This window comes from Puma concolor, chromosome E2 (genome assembly GCF_028749965.1).
Source record: "Puma concolor isolate L17-30 chromosome E2, mPumCon1.1.hap2, whole genome shotgun sequence".
Taxonomy (NCBI): domain Eukaryota; kingdom Metazoa; phylum Chordata; class Mammalia; order Carnivora; family Felidae; genus Puma; species Puma concolor.
In genome coordinates this window covers 44,081,283-44,094,193 of record NC_141681.1, presented here as the reverse complement: position 1 = coordinate 44,094,193, position 12,911 = coordinate 44,081,283, and the positions used below count along the sequence as shown (strand labels likewise).

Below are 12,911 nucleotides of genomic sequence, written 5' to 3'. Positions count from 1 at the left end.
AAACTCCCGTAACTATGATCCAGGATGGAGAAATGACTGTTGCTGTTATCAGTCATGCTCCCAGCAGGGATACCTCAAAGCCACAAAGCATGAAACTCGCCTCTGGATCATGGAGTCCAGATAGAGTTAACATGACAGAACAGGCCTGTGTACTTTGCCTAGAACGACTCCCAGAGTGTATGTGCCCACACACAGGTAATTAGTACTCATCCTTTAAGATTCAGATTGAAAAGCACATCCACCATTAAGCCTGCTCTGATCTTTCATAGTTTGTTGTTTCTTGGCTATGTTCTCACTGCACTGGTAAAAATTAAAATGTGTGAATTAAGCCAACTGGAAATGGACTGTGAATTATCTTCACGAAAATAAGGATATTCTTAGCACAGAGATCAAGCCATTTTTCTCTAGCTTAGCTAGTCTCCCGCTAAAGCACACAGTAAGGCTTAATGATTCAAGAGGAAAGTAAAAAACTGCAAGAAATATCAGTGTCACAGTGAAGGAGTTCATTATATACAAACTGATTTTATTAGAGACCAAAAACTTTATTCACACCACCTTTTACTTCTTTTGCAGCTTTAATTTTTAACTTTAAAACATTTCCTGGATCCACTGGGTGACTAACTTATCTTCACATGCCCATTAGCTAAAGAAACTTCTATGCAGGACTCGAGTAAAATTGTTTGCTATTGCTATAAGAAATGCATATTCATTTATAATCTACTAATTTGCTCTCCTGTAGAACTGCTTACAAGTAACATCATTGTAAAGAAAGATTTACACATAACTCCTACGTCCTTCAGGCTGTTCTAGCATTAATCTTGTGAGGTCTAGCAAGATAACGCAATGAACAGTTTGCTACATTTCTCATACAAGCTTTCTCTCCAGTGTGAATTGAGACAGAATAAGGGATACACTTTCACTGAAGGACTTCCCACAATTTTTGTATTCATATTGCTTCTCTCCTGTGTGTTCAATAAGAGATTCATATTGCCTAATGTCTTTCCCATATGCTACATATATAGGGTTTTTCTCCTGTGTGTACTTACTTCTGTCAATTAAGGGATTAACAGTGGCTAATGGCTTTCCCGTATTTATTGCCTTTATGAAGGCAATAAACATTCTCTCTACAGTGTGAACTGTGATAGACAGTAAGGCTTGTATTACTGCTAAAGACCTTCCCACATTCATTACATTCAAAAGACTTTTCTCCAGTATAAATTTTCAGGAAGGATCTATGGCTAAGTGTATTATGACAAATATCGCATTCATACAGTTTCTCACTTATATGATTTTTCACACGTAGAAAGATTCATATGGCCTAAAGGCTTTTCCACACTTATTGCACTACTGGGTTTCTCTCCATTATGGATTTTCTGATGGGCAGTAAGATTTGAACCTTTGCTAAAAGCCTTCCCACACTCATTACATTTATATGGCTTTTCTCCAGTATGAATTCTCTGATGTACAGTAAGGTTTGAACTACAGCTGAAGGTCTTCCCACATTTAATACATTCATAGGGCTTCTCTCCAGTGTGAATTCTGTGATGTTGAAGTAGGGATGACCTATGACTGAACGCTTTCCCACATATACTGCATTCATAAGGTTTCAATCTAGTGTGATTTCTTAAATGCATGTTCAGTGATTCTGGCTGGTTGAAGGATTTCCTGCATTTCTGACATTCAAAAGGTTTTTCTTCATTATGAATACTCTGATGCTGAATAAGAAATGACAAGCTGCTAAAGACTTTCAGACATTTGTTGCATTCGAACTGCTTCTCTACAGTGTGAATTCTCTGATGTCGAGTAAGGTGTGAGCTACAGCAAAAGGCTTTTCCACATTCACTACATTCATAAGGTTTCTCTCCAGTGTGAATCTTCTGATGGTGGATGAGAGATGACCTATGAATGAAGGCCTTCTCACATATTCGACACTCATAGAGTTTTTCTTGAGTATGAATTCTCAGATGTTCAATGAGATGTGAAACACGACTGAACGACTTTCCACAGTTCATACATTCATACGGTTTCTCTCCAGTGTGAGTACTCTGATGATTAGTAAGTGATGACACGTGGCTAAAGGCCTTCCCACATTCAATACATTTGTAAGGTTTCTCTCCACTGTGACTTATCTGATGCCGAGTTAGGGATGAGCCATGGCTAAATGTCTTCCCACATTCATGACATTCGTATGGTTTCTCTCCGGTATGAATTCTCCAATGGCGATTAAGGATGGATTGCTTGCCAAAGGCTTTCCCACATTCATTGCATGTATAGACTTTCTCTCTATTATAAGAATGGTTAAGGGTAAGAGATTTGCTCTGGCTGAAGGCTGCCACACTTTCTTTAGGATTCAAAAGTTTCTTTCCACCATTGATATCGTCATTTTTTATAACAGGTTTTTTTGGTAAGCTCTTCTTAAATATATCATGTTTATGTGATTTCCCTTCAGCAGAAATTCTTTGTGGTTCAGAAAGAATAGACTTTAAATGGAGGATGCTTCTGAATTTGTGAATACTTTCCCCAGTGGGACTTTCTCTAAAGGTGAGGGTCACAGGTCTGAAATGTTCTATCTGATTTTCATGCTTCCCCTCCAACGCCTCTATCAATTCCCAGTCCTTGTTAAAATTTGAAAATTCATGACTTTGTTTTGTAATTTTTTCTATTATTACCATTTGGGGTGAATCTTCATCATAAATATCCTCCTTCATTAATAATTCCTTGTTTTCCCATCTTGATTCCCAATCTGAAATATATCAAGAAAGCAAAACACTGCTTTTTCTGTACTTCTTAAAAAGAAACTTCTATGGAAGGATTAGAGAACTAGAGGAAAAATAGAGCACATCTTCATCCCCAGAAAGCACATAACTGACAATTCTCATGTATTCAATCATTTCTGAACAAAGTTCAAATGGAGCAGAAAACAGAGCTCACAGAGACGGGAACAGAGAGTAATAAGGAAAATGAGTTAAATACAGGCAGTCTGTGGAAAAAAAGTGAAACTGTAAGGAAAAAAAACGCACAAGGTATTCTGGATTCCAAGCCACGTTCTATTCTGTACCTACATTTATGTGAAAGACCACATTTTGGTCTCACACCCTTGGTTCTCCAACCTTCAGTTATTCTCAATTTACTGTCAGTTAGTATGCTTAAAATGCACAATTTATTTTCTTAAGTTTATTTATTTATTTTGAGACAGGGGAGGGGCAGAGAGAGGGAAAGCGAGAATCCCAAGCAGGCTCGATGCTGAGTCCGGAGTCCAACATGGGGTTTGATCCCATAAACCATGAGATCATGCATGACCTTAGCCAAAATCAAGAGCTGGATGCCCAACCGACTGAGCCACCCAATCTCCCCAAAATGCACAATTTACAGTACTGCATTACACAGTTAACAATGAACAAAATAAATATTCTTTATTGCTCTAAAAGATTTAGGCTTTGTTTGTTTAGGATCTGTGTAAAATCGTATCATTTATTGGACATTAGAAAACATTGTTCCTAGAAACTTTTTTATACATTCTTTACTTCCTCTATCACTCATGTCCACATTTGACCCTCGAAGCTCAGCCTTAGGGAAAAACTCATTTGCCATCTAACTGACAGCCTTTCTTTGCCTAAAACCATTTGTATATTTTTCCTTAAGTGGACTTAAAAGAGAATAATTTGCTTTATTTTGTTGCAAATAAAATAACAATCTGAATTATAATGATGGCAAAACCTCCATTTTTGATTAGATAACGTAAGTAATGCAGAAAGATAATAACCCGGGGTGGAGGAATGGCTGTTTTGAAATCTAAGGATCCCTCATATGTTACATTTGGGATCTCTGAAGAGAGTACCCCTAAAATATGCAAAAATGCCTCCATACTTTCCACAAGCATGTTTAAGAAAGACTTCTTTTGCCTGATTCTCCACGACTCATCTGGAAACATACCTTTTGACAGTTTCTTATCCACCATCCAAGGTTCTTTCCCATCCTCCAATAAACTGATCACATACGGCTTAGGTATGGAAAGACCTGCTTACAGGAAAAATACAGAACCTGTTTAAACTGTGGTCCTCATGAAGGAGAGGCCATCATCATAAAAGGAACGAAAGGAAGTTTCACTGAAATGGGAAGATAAGCTTCAGGCAGGGCACAACAGAACTCTACACATCCTTGGGAATCTGAAACAACATTTCAGCCATTTACTCAAGAGGATCTCCAGTAATTGACAGAAAATCTCCCCAACTGGGATAGAGAAGGAGCTATGCTTACCTAGAGAAACCAGGTTCTCATAATTCTGGACCATCACATCCTTGTATAAATCCCTCTGAGCAGAATCTAGCCATCCCCACTCTTCATGAGAGAAGTCTATGGCCACATCACTAAATGTCACCTGAAAGAGCAAACATATTTAGGCTCAGTCATAGCCAGGGCCACTTCTGTCACTGACTAAGGGACAAAATTACCCTGGTTGTAGAAGAAAGGGAACAAGATTCAGTGGTTATAGCAATGATCAGGGATCTAAGTTACATAGTAATTGGATAATTATGTGTTTGGCATTGTTTTACAATAAGGGTAAGAGAAATATGAGAGTTTTTGCTTCAGGAGAGTTTTTTCTGCCAAAGGGAAGAAAATTCTAAAATTTTTAAAATCAGCATTCAACATGTGACAGCATACAGTCAAGTACTTAGTTGTATTTTTTTTATAGCTTACATGACAGGTAAATAAAAAATGATGATCCAATAAGGTTCAAAAGAATGATCCAGTATGTTCAGAAAAAAGACATCTTTATATTAAAGAAAGATACATATATAACTACTTTATAAACAAAAACCATTTATGGTATATAATTAAACCTTGTATTGATGATCTGTAATTTAAAAAAATTGAGACCCATGGGCAAGAAAACTAAAGAACAGTTTCATGCCATAGGCAGTCCTTGAATTGGACCTTAAAGTACAGGCAAAGAGGGGCACCTGGGTGGCTCAGTCGGTTAAACATCCGACTTCGGCTCAGATCACGATCTCAGGGTTTGTGGGCTCCAGCCCCACGTCAGGCTCTGTGCTGACAGCTCAGAGCCTGGAGCCTGCTTTGGATTCTGTGTCTCCCTCTCTCTCTGTTCCTCCCCAACTTGTGCACTCTTTCTCTCTCTCAAAAATAAACACTAAAATTAAAAAAAAAAAAAAATTGAAAAGTACAGGCAAAGAATCAGAGAATACATTTCAAGGAAAATATTCTAAGAAAATAGTACCCATTCATGATATTATTTAAAATAGCAAACCTTTAGAAAAAGCTTAAATGTTCAGTAACAGCTTACTCATTAGTCAAACTATAATATGTGCAAAAAATGTATACATTTAAAACGGCATTATTATTATCTTTCATTGATGACATGGACATTGTTTGGCTATGATACATTTTTCACTCCAAGTGGCTGATTCAATATTCTATTATTTTATTTGGATATTCGGCCTGTATATTCATTAGTGATACTGGTCTTTGGTTTTATTTATTTAAGTGTATTTATTTACTTTTAAAAAATTTTTGTTAACATTTCTTCACTTTTTGAGAGACAGAGACAGAGTGTGAACAGGGCAGGGGGCAGAGAGTGAGGCAGACACAGAATCAGAAGCAGGCTCCAGGCTCCAAGCTGTCAGCACAGAGCCCAACGCAGGGCTTGAAGTCACGAACCGTGAGATCATGACCCGAGCTGAAGTCACAGTTCAAGTACATTGGTCTACTGACCAATGTCAATAGACATTTCAGGCTGGATTATCATGGTGGGAGCTGTCCTGTGCATTGCAGAGTGTTTAGTTAGTAGCACCCTTAGCCTCTACCCATTCCCCTGCACCCCAGGGCTGTGACAACCAAAAATGTTTCCTCCAGATATTATCAAATGTCCCCTATGGGTAGGGCTAAAGGAGACAAAATCACCCCTGTTGGAGAACCACCACTTTAGAAAATTTTCACAGTTCCTTGAAAGATTCTTAGCCCTATCTACCTGTGCTCAAGATGTTCTCGCAGTCTGGTATAACTTCACTTCTATCTCTGCCTCCCTGGTACCCTGGGTCACCAAAACCAGTTCCAGCCTTGCCTCCTCAGGGATGCTTCAACTCTTCCTGCCCCTTCAGTTGCCTGGGCAGCCTGGGATGTTCATTCATCCTTGTCCCCAGAAGAACTTAGGATATTTATTCCAGCACCTATCTTAATTTCTTATGCTTTCTTACTTTTCTACCAGCCCTGTACTGGCTCAAAACAGTAGCCACTAGCCACATCTGGCTATGTACGTTTAAATTAATAAAAATTAAAAATTAAGTAAAGTTTAAAATTTAGTTCCTGAGTCACTTTAGTCACAGTTCAAGTACTCAATAGTCACACAGGGCCGGTGGCTCCATATTGGACAGTACACAAAAAGAACATTCCCACCACAGTTCTCTTAGGGGGTGCCTGGGTGGCTCAGTCAGTTAAGTGTCCAATTCTTGATTCTGGCTCTGGTCATGACCTCATGGTTCACAAGTTCGAGGCCCACATCAGGCTCCACGCTGACAGTGAGGAGCCTGCTTGGGATTCCCTCTCTCTCTCCTCTGCCCTTCCTGTGCTCTAAATAAGTAAAACAAATAGGAAGGAAGGAAGGAAAGAAGGAAGGGAGGAAGGGAGGGAGGGAGGGAGGGAGGAAGGGAAAGAAAAAAAAGAAAGAAAGAAAAAAGAAAGGAAAAAAGAAAAGAAAAAAGAAAAGAAAAGAAAAGAAAAGAAAAGAAAAGAAAAGCTCTCTTAGTATTGCACTAGATTACGAAGTCCTGTATGTCACGGGATAGGACGCTCAAACCTATGTAAGATTCTTCCCAACAGATATTTCACAAGTGTTTACAAAATGTATCAATGAATGATTTTGGCAACTAGTTCACTTTAGCTTTTACTTAAAAAAAAGTTTTTTCCCCTAGTTATCTAATATTCCCAAGAAACCAGACTCTGCCCAACGTGCACATATGCCACTAACACTATGGCACTAACATATGCCAGGCTTCACCTTCCACCTGATGATCCTACCCTTTTGTTTCAAGGATCCTAACCGTTTTTTTCAAGGTTCATTCACTCAACAACGATTTACTAATGTTCCATGTAAAGCTGTTCATGTGACTCGTTACAAATTTCTGCCCAGAGCCACACATACACAATCATGGGGGCTTAGTCAGCTTGTATGCCGTATCTGGCCTCAAGATCAAAACTGGCCCTTCTGTTCCTGACGCCAAGAGGGATTAATATGCCTCATGTTCCTCCTTGAGCCAAGTCAGGCTGGCCTCCTAGAATGGATCAGGAAGGGAAAAGGAATATGCAGATGCCAGGCTCCTGGGTGAGATATGATAAGAGAAACAAAAAACAGCTTGCTCAGCACTGCACTTAGGCAAACTTAATGACTAACCATAAATCACACAAGGGTAGTATATGTATATATTGCCCTGGCAGGATAGCTACTCAGAAGTCTCACCTGAGGGGAGGATGCTCCTTCCAGGACCCTTGGGACTCCAACTGGGCTGGTCACCGCAGGGTTTCCCGAGCCAGAAGGTCAGATGTTTTAAGTACCTGATTTGCTGTATTAAGCCTTCTCTGTTCTTCTCTATACTTCTCTCCCTCTTTATGTTTACTATAATTGTTTAATTCCTTATATTCCCATTCCCTTATAATTAATAAAGTCTTCCTCCATGAAACCAAAAGTGCGGCTATAGTGAAAACTTATTATTTTGAACAACCAAGCATCAGTTTTGTGCCAGATGCCACTCTGGGTCCTGAAAACAGTCAAGACAGGGGGGAAAAAAATCCCTCCTAGAGGGAGGAGACCAACAACGAGCATATGCACTTACTAAATAGCGTGTTATCTAGTGAGTGATAATCACTTTGGAAAACAACAAAGCAGTGAGGAGGAGCAGAAGTGATTGTTAGAAAAGTTGACTGCAGGTGTTAGGAGAAGCTTTCCTGAGAAAGTAACCACTGAGCAAAGCTATGAAGGAGGTTAAGAATCAAGCTTCTACATATCTGGGGAAAGAATATTCCAAGCAGACGGTACAGCAATTTCCAAGGCCTGGAAGCCGTAGCCAGTGTGGCTAGAGCTCACGGGAACAAGGAGACAGAGTAGTAAGATGAGATCAGAGGTATAAAAGTGTAATTGCACAAAGCATTTTGGTTTCTTTCTTCCTTTCTTTCCTTTTTTTTTTTTTTTTTTTTTTTTGAGAGAGAGAGAGAGAGAGAACAAATGCAAGAAGCCAGCAGGGGAGGCACAGAAAGAGAAGGAAAGAGAGACTCTTAGGTTCTTAGGTTTCAACAAGGACCCCGATGCAGGGCTCGATCTAACGAATGTGAGGTCATGACCCGAGCCGAAATCAAGAGTTGGACACTTAACCCACGGAGCCACCCAGGCGCCCCTGCACAAAGCGTTTTAAGTCACTATAGAACTCTGACTTGAGTTAGGGTCACTGAAGAGTTTTAAGCTGAGGAATGACAGGATGGTGGTGGCGGTGGTGGCGATGGTGATGTTGCAACCATTGGTGAGATTCTGTAGATATCCGGGATGTATTTCAGATTCAACTAGGGCGTCTGAATGTGTTACAAGAGAAAGGAAAGAATCAAAGATGACTCCAAACATCTCTTGACTTGAACAACTGAAAGGACTGGCATACCATTAACTGAGACCACATGATACTGCTTTGACAACTGTAAAGCAAATAGCCTAAAATTCTAAACATGAATTCTGAATTGTAATTAAAAAAAATTTTTTTTTTTTTTTGCTCAAGATTCTACAGAGGCTTCAAGCAGAAAAATGGCAAAAGAGGAGCACTGAGAGTAGACAGTACTTTGGGAGTTCTGTGGGCTCCATTCTTTGCTATAACGAATCACAGATCCGGTCCCTAAATGGACTTCATTAGGTAGGAACTGGTAAGAGAAGCAAAGCAAACACTCAAGAGTTCTGCTAAGGTGTTTCAGGAAGATCCGGGGACCTTACCCACTTACCTGCAACATGGCTTTGCAATTTCCAAGTCAACACAGTCCTCTTTTCAGGCTCTTGTCTTAAAGAAGAGTAGTGTCCTGAGAAGGCAGATCAACACAAAAAAGAAGCCATGAAAAATGAGGCTTATCTTGCAGCTCTGTAACACACTTGCAAGGAAAAGTACACTGGGAATCACTTTCTCAGACTCCATTCTTCCCCTGAACTAGCAGAGTGTTCCTTAGCACGAGGTAATCATTCACCAGGCGCCAACGGTGTGTAAATCTACTATATATGTGTGTGTGTATATTTATGTGTGTGTGTGTGTATATATATATATAGTTTATATAATATATTATATTATATAATATATATATTATATATATGTTTATATATATGTCTATATATATATATGTATATATATGTATATAAGTATACATTTATTTTATACACACACACACGAGACAGGCTCACAGAACAACAGTAATCATGTGAAGAGCTCCTTCAATCTTCACAACTATGCATGGTGGACATTCACATTATTCCATATTTCTCTTCTAAAGGGTGAGAAAACTGAAACTTATCGACACTGAACCCATCTGTTGAAGGCTGCACACGTGAAAAGCGTCAGTTTCATGACCGGATTGGCTAAACACCACTGCGGATGGGGTTTTCTTTCAGTGCGTACCCTGCACACTCACTCGCCCATTTCCTTGTCACAACTCTTAGGAGGTAAGCGACACCCCTTTTACAGAGAGGCCCAGGAGGCTAAGGCCCAGGCGGTGCTCCCCCCGCGGCGTAGACTAGGCAGCAGCGTGCCCGGCGCCCCGCCGCCCTGCTGGGACTCACACTTGCCTGAGTTCCGGCGGGCCCTCCCTGGCCCCGAGGCCCGGGCCGGGCGGACCAGAGCCCGCACCTCCGCGGACCAGGGCCGCCGCCGTCACGAGAACCGCACTATCCCTGGAAAATTCGGCCGCCTTCCCGACACTACCGCGGGGTGGACGGGGGACGGAGCCCACACCAGCTCGGCATTTCCCAGACGCCTCCGCGTCGGGGACAAGTTACCGGCGCTTCGCACGTCCCCCCGTAAAACCACACTTCCCAGAAGGCTGCGCGGCCGTGCGAGCTCCGGGCGCCCGGCGAGAAAAACGGCCGCGCTGTCTGAGGAACGCCCCGGCGGATGGCTCTCGTCGCAGAGCTGCTCCACCGGGACGCGCACGCGAAGCATCCAGGGGACAACAGGATCGCCCTCTGCTTGCTTAAGTACAATGGCGCCCGAACCACGAAACTACACTTCCCAGAAAATTAGGCGGCCGCGAAAGGTCTTCCGGGTCGCCGGTCTGCTCACGCGTACGTCCTCCTGCCGGGACGTGGGCCGCCCTTGCTTGGTGCCGGCGGAGAGCTGGCCTCTGCCAGCGGAAGGTCTCCTCTCGTACAAAAGCCTGGGCCACTGTGGTTAGCACGTGAGGGTCTTGAGTGTTCGGCGTCCGCTTGCCCAGTCCTGTCGTTCCCTAAAATGCCCTGTGTCCGGGCTTTCATGGCAACAGTTGTCAGCGCACAGACGCCACTTCCCGGAAATGTGTGCGGTCGCGTCGCGGCTCTGACACTGACTGCCGCCGTCACGTGTACAGGTCCTCGAAGGACTCAGAAATGACAGGCTCGAGCGAACGCTTTGAGGAAAAAGACCTTCACTCCTCCGATAACGGGCAGAGCCTACCCGCCCTGTCCCCAGAAGCGCTGACCTCGCCCCGCCCACCCAAACGCGCGCCACCTGCAGATGTCCGCAGGCCAAAGCAGCCTGCTGCGGGTGTATCTGTGGGTTTATCCTTTACTTTCTTTTAATTTATAATTGTTTACTTCAATTGTATTTATTTTTAAATGATAAATTGTGTGGCTATGAATTTTCTTGTATATGTCAAGTACTTATGTGTATCAGATTAATCAGTGTGCCTCCACCTCGGTATGTATCTTGTGGGTGTGGTGCTTAATTCCTATAGCAAGAGTAGTTTGCAAAAACACTGTGACACCACCTAGATTCTTCTTAAGGGTTACAATATGTAAGAGGAAAAGATCTGCCAATGCAAAATATATTCCCATCCACGTCTTTATTATACAATGACAAATTGTATTCCAAAATTGTACCAATTTGCACTCCCAGCATGGTTGATAGTTATTTTGGTTGCCAGCTATTACTGCCAGCACTTGATTTTGTGAAATTTTCAGATTTTGCCAGTCTGCTAAGTGTGAAATTGTGGCTCAATGTGGCCTAAATTTGCATATCTTTTGTCGTTAATAAGGTTGAGAATCTTTTCATGTGTCTGTTGGCTTTAATATTTCCTTCTCTGAGAATTGCACATCTCTTGGTCATTGTTCTTTTAGAGCAAAAGCCTTTTCGATATTAAAATACATGCCCTACGACCCAGCAATTGCACTGCTAGTTATCTATCCAAGGGATACAGGTGTGCTATTTCGAAGGGGCACATGCACTCCAATGTTTATAGCAGTCCTATCGACAATAGCCAGAGTGTGGAAAGAGCCTAAATGACCATTGACAGATGAATGGATAAAGAAGATTGTGTGTGTGTGTGTGTGTGTGTGTGTGTGTGTGTGTGTGCTCACACCCAGCTGAGCCATCCAGGTGCCCCAGACAAGTTCTGGACAAGTTCAGACAAGTTCTGGGATTACTACCAGTCTGCAAACACTTTAAACTACATTTAGATATAACAGTCCCTGCTTGGTCCATCCAGTAAATTTTACGTACGGATTCTGCATTGTTGCTGCTTTTTCTCATAACCTTCCTGAGAGAATTATGAAGTCTTCCCATTATGAGCCTTCAGATATTTGGCACATAAATTAAGTTCACGGTGGGGTGAGGGGAGTGGCTAACCTTAAAAGACTAGATGGGGCTGGGGCAGAGGTGAGAAGTTTAAATAAAGGGCTAGTCCTTTTGTTTCAGTAGCTCTTTATGTCCAGCTCTTAAAGAACTTGCTTCAAAGCTGAAACCCTAACATGTGAGCACTCCAAAAAGGATAGAGGCACTCTAATGAGTAGAGAATAAAGAGAAATCCAGGGGCAGGTGGAGCGGGAAGTCACAGGCATAATAAGCAAGCTGGTTTTAAATATGCCAGTCACTTGAGAAAGGAAATAGGGCCAAAAGAAATCAGTAAGGAGATAGGAAAATACATGCCATACTGAACCCACTCCTCCACTAGCCCTGCCTTCGTTTTCTGTTACTCACTATTTACAGTAAATGGTTTTGCTGCTGGAAATTAATCCAGGGCAAATTTGAGAATATGAATTTGGGAGAAGAAAAGCTGATTCATACTGATTCTGAAACTGTTCCAAGACTCATGGCAATAAGTAAGTTTGGAACTCTAGCTTCCAGAGACATCAAAAAAATGACATAATTTTGCCATGGGGAGAGAGATTCCTGCTGAGACCTCTGGTAGAGATCCTTATCCTTGTTATTGTCCCATCCTCCATCTGTCACTTTGTAATAAGCCTACACACATGCACTATAGGCCAAAGTTTTGAATCCAAGCGTCTAGTCCCAGTTCTGTCACTGATTGGAAGACCTCTCCATTCCCAATCTGGCCCAGGCCTGACCCCAGGATGCCCAGTGTAGAACCTGTGCAGAGCCTCCAAAGAAAACCTTCATGTTCTCTCCTTCCATCCTTGAGGAACTCTGACATCCTACATCTCCGATTATTTAGATGACCAGTATTAGGTTCACACTGAAGGGTGAACTCAGTGGGAAGTGTCAAGTGTGCATACGTTGACCAACAGTGTATAGCCATTGCTTTGGGAGGTTGGCCAGGTTCCCTGAGGAAAACTAAGGGCCGGTGTCAAGAGCCCCGTTTGTGGGCACACCTGGGTGGCTCAGTTAAGTGTCTGACTTTGGCTCAGGTAGTGATCTCACGGTTCATGACATTGAACCCTGCATTGGGCT

General features: G+C 42.0%; 1 protein-coding gene across 1 annotated transcript; it reads right to left on the bottom strand.

The window, feature by feature from the left end:
• Positions 1–502: 502 nt before the first annotated feature.
• On the bottom strand, positions 503–9,957 carry LOC112851256 (uncharacterized). The gene is made up of 5 exons (XM_086690998.1): positions 9,818–9,957; positions 8,989–9,063; positions 4,258–4,378; positions 3,934–4,020; positions 503–2,743 (listed from the first exon to the last, which is right to left on the bottom strand). Exons 2-5 carry the CDS (start codon positions 8,995–8,997, stop codon positions 1,278–1,280), a joined length of 1,683 nt encoding a protein of 560 aa, XP_086547124.1. The 5' UTR covers positions 8,998–9,063; positions 9,818–9,957; the 3' UTR covers positions 503–1,277.
• Positions 9,958–12,911: the final 2,954 nt, after the last annotated feature.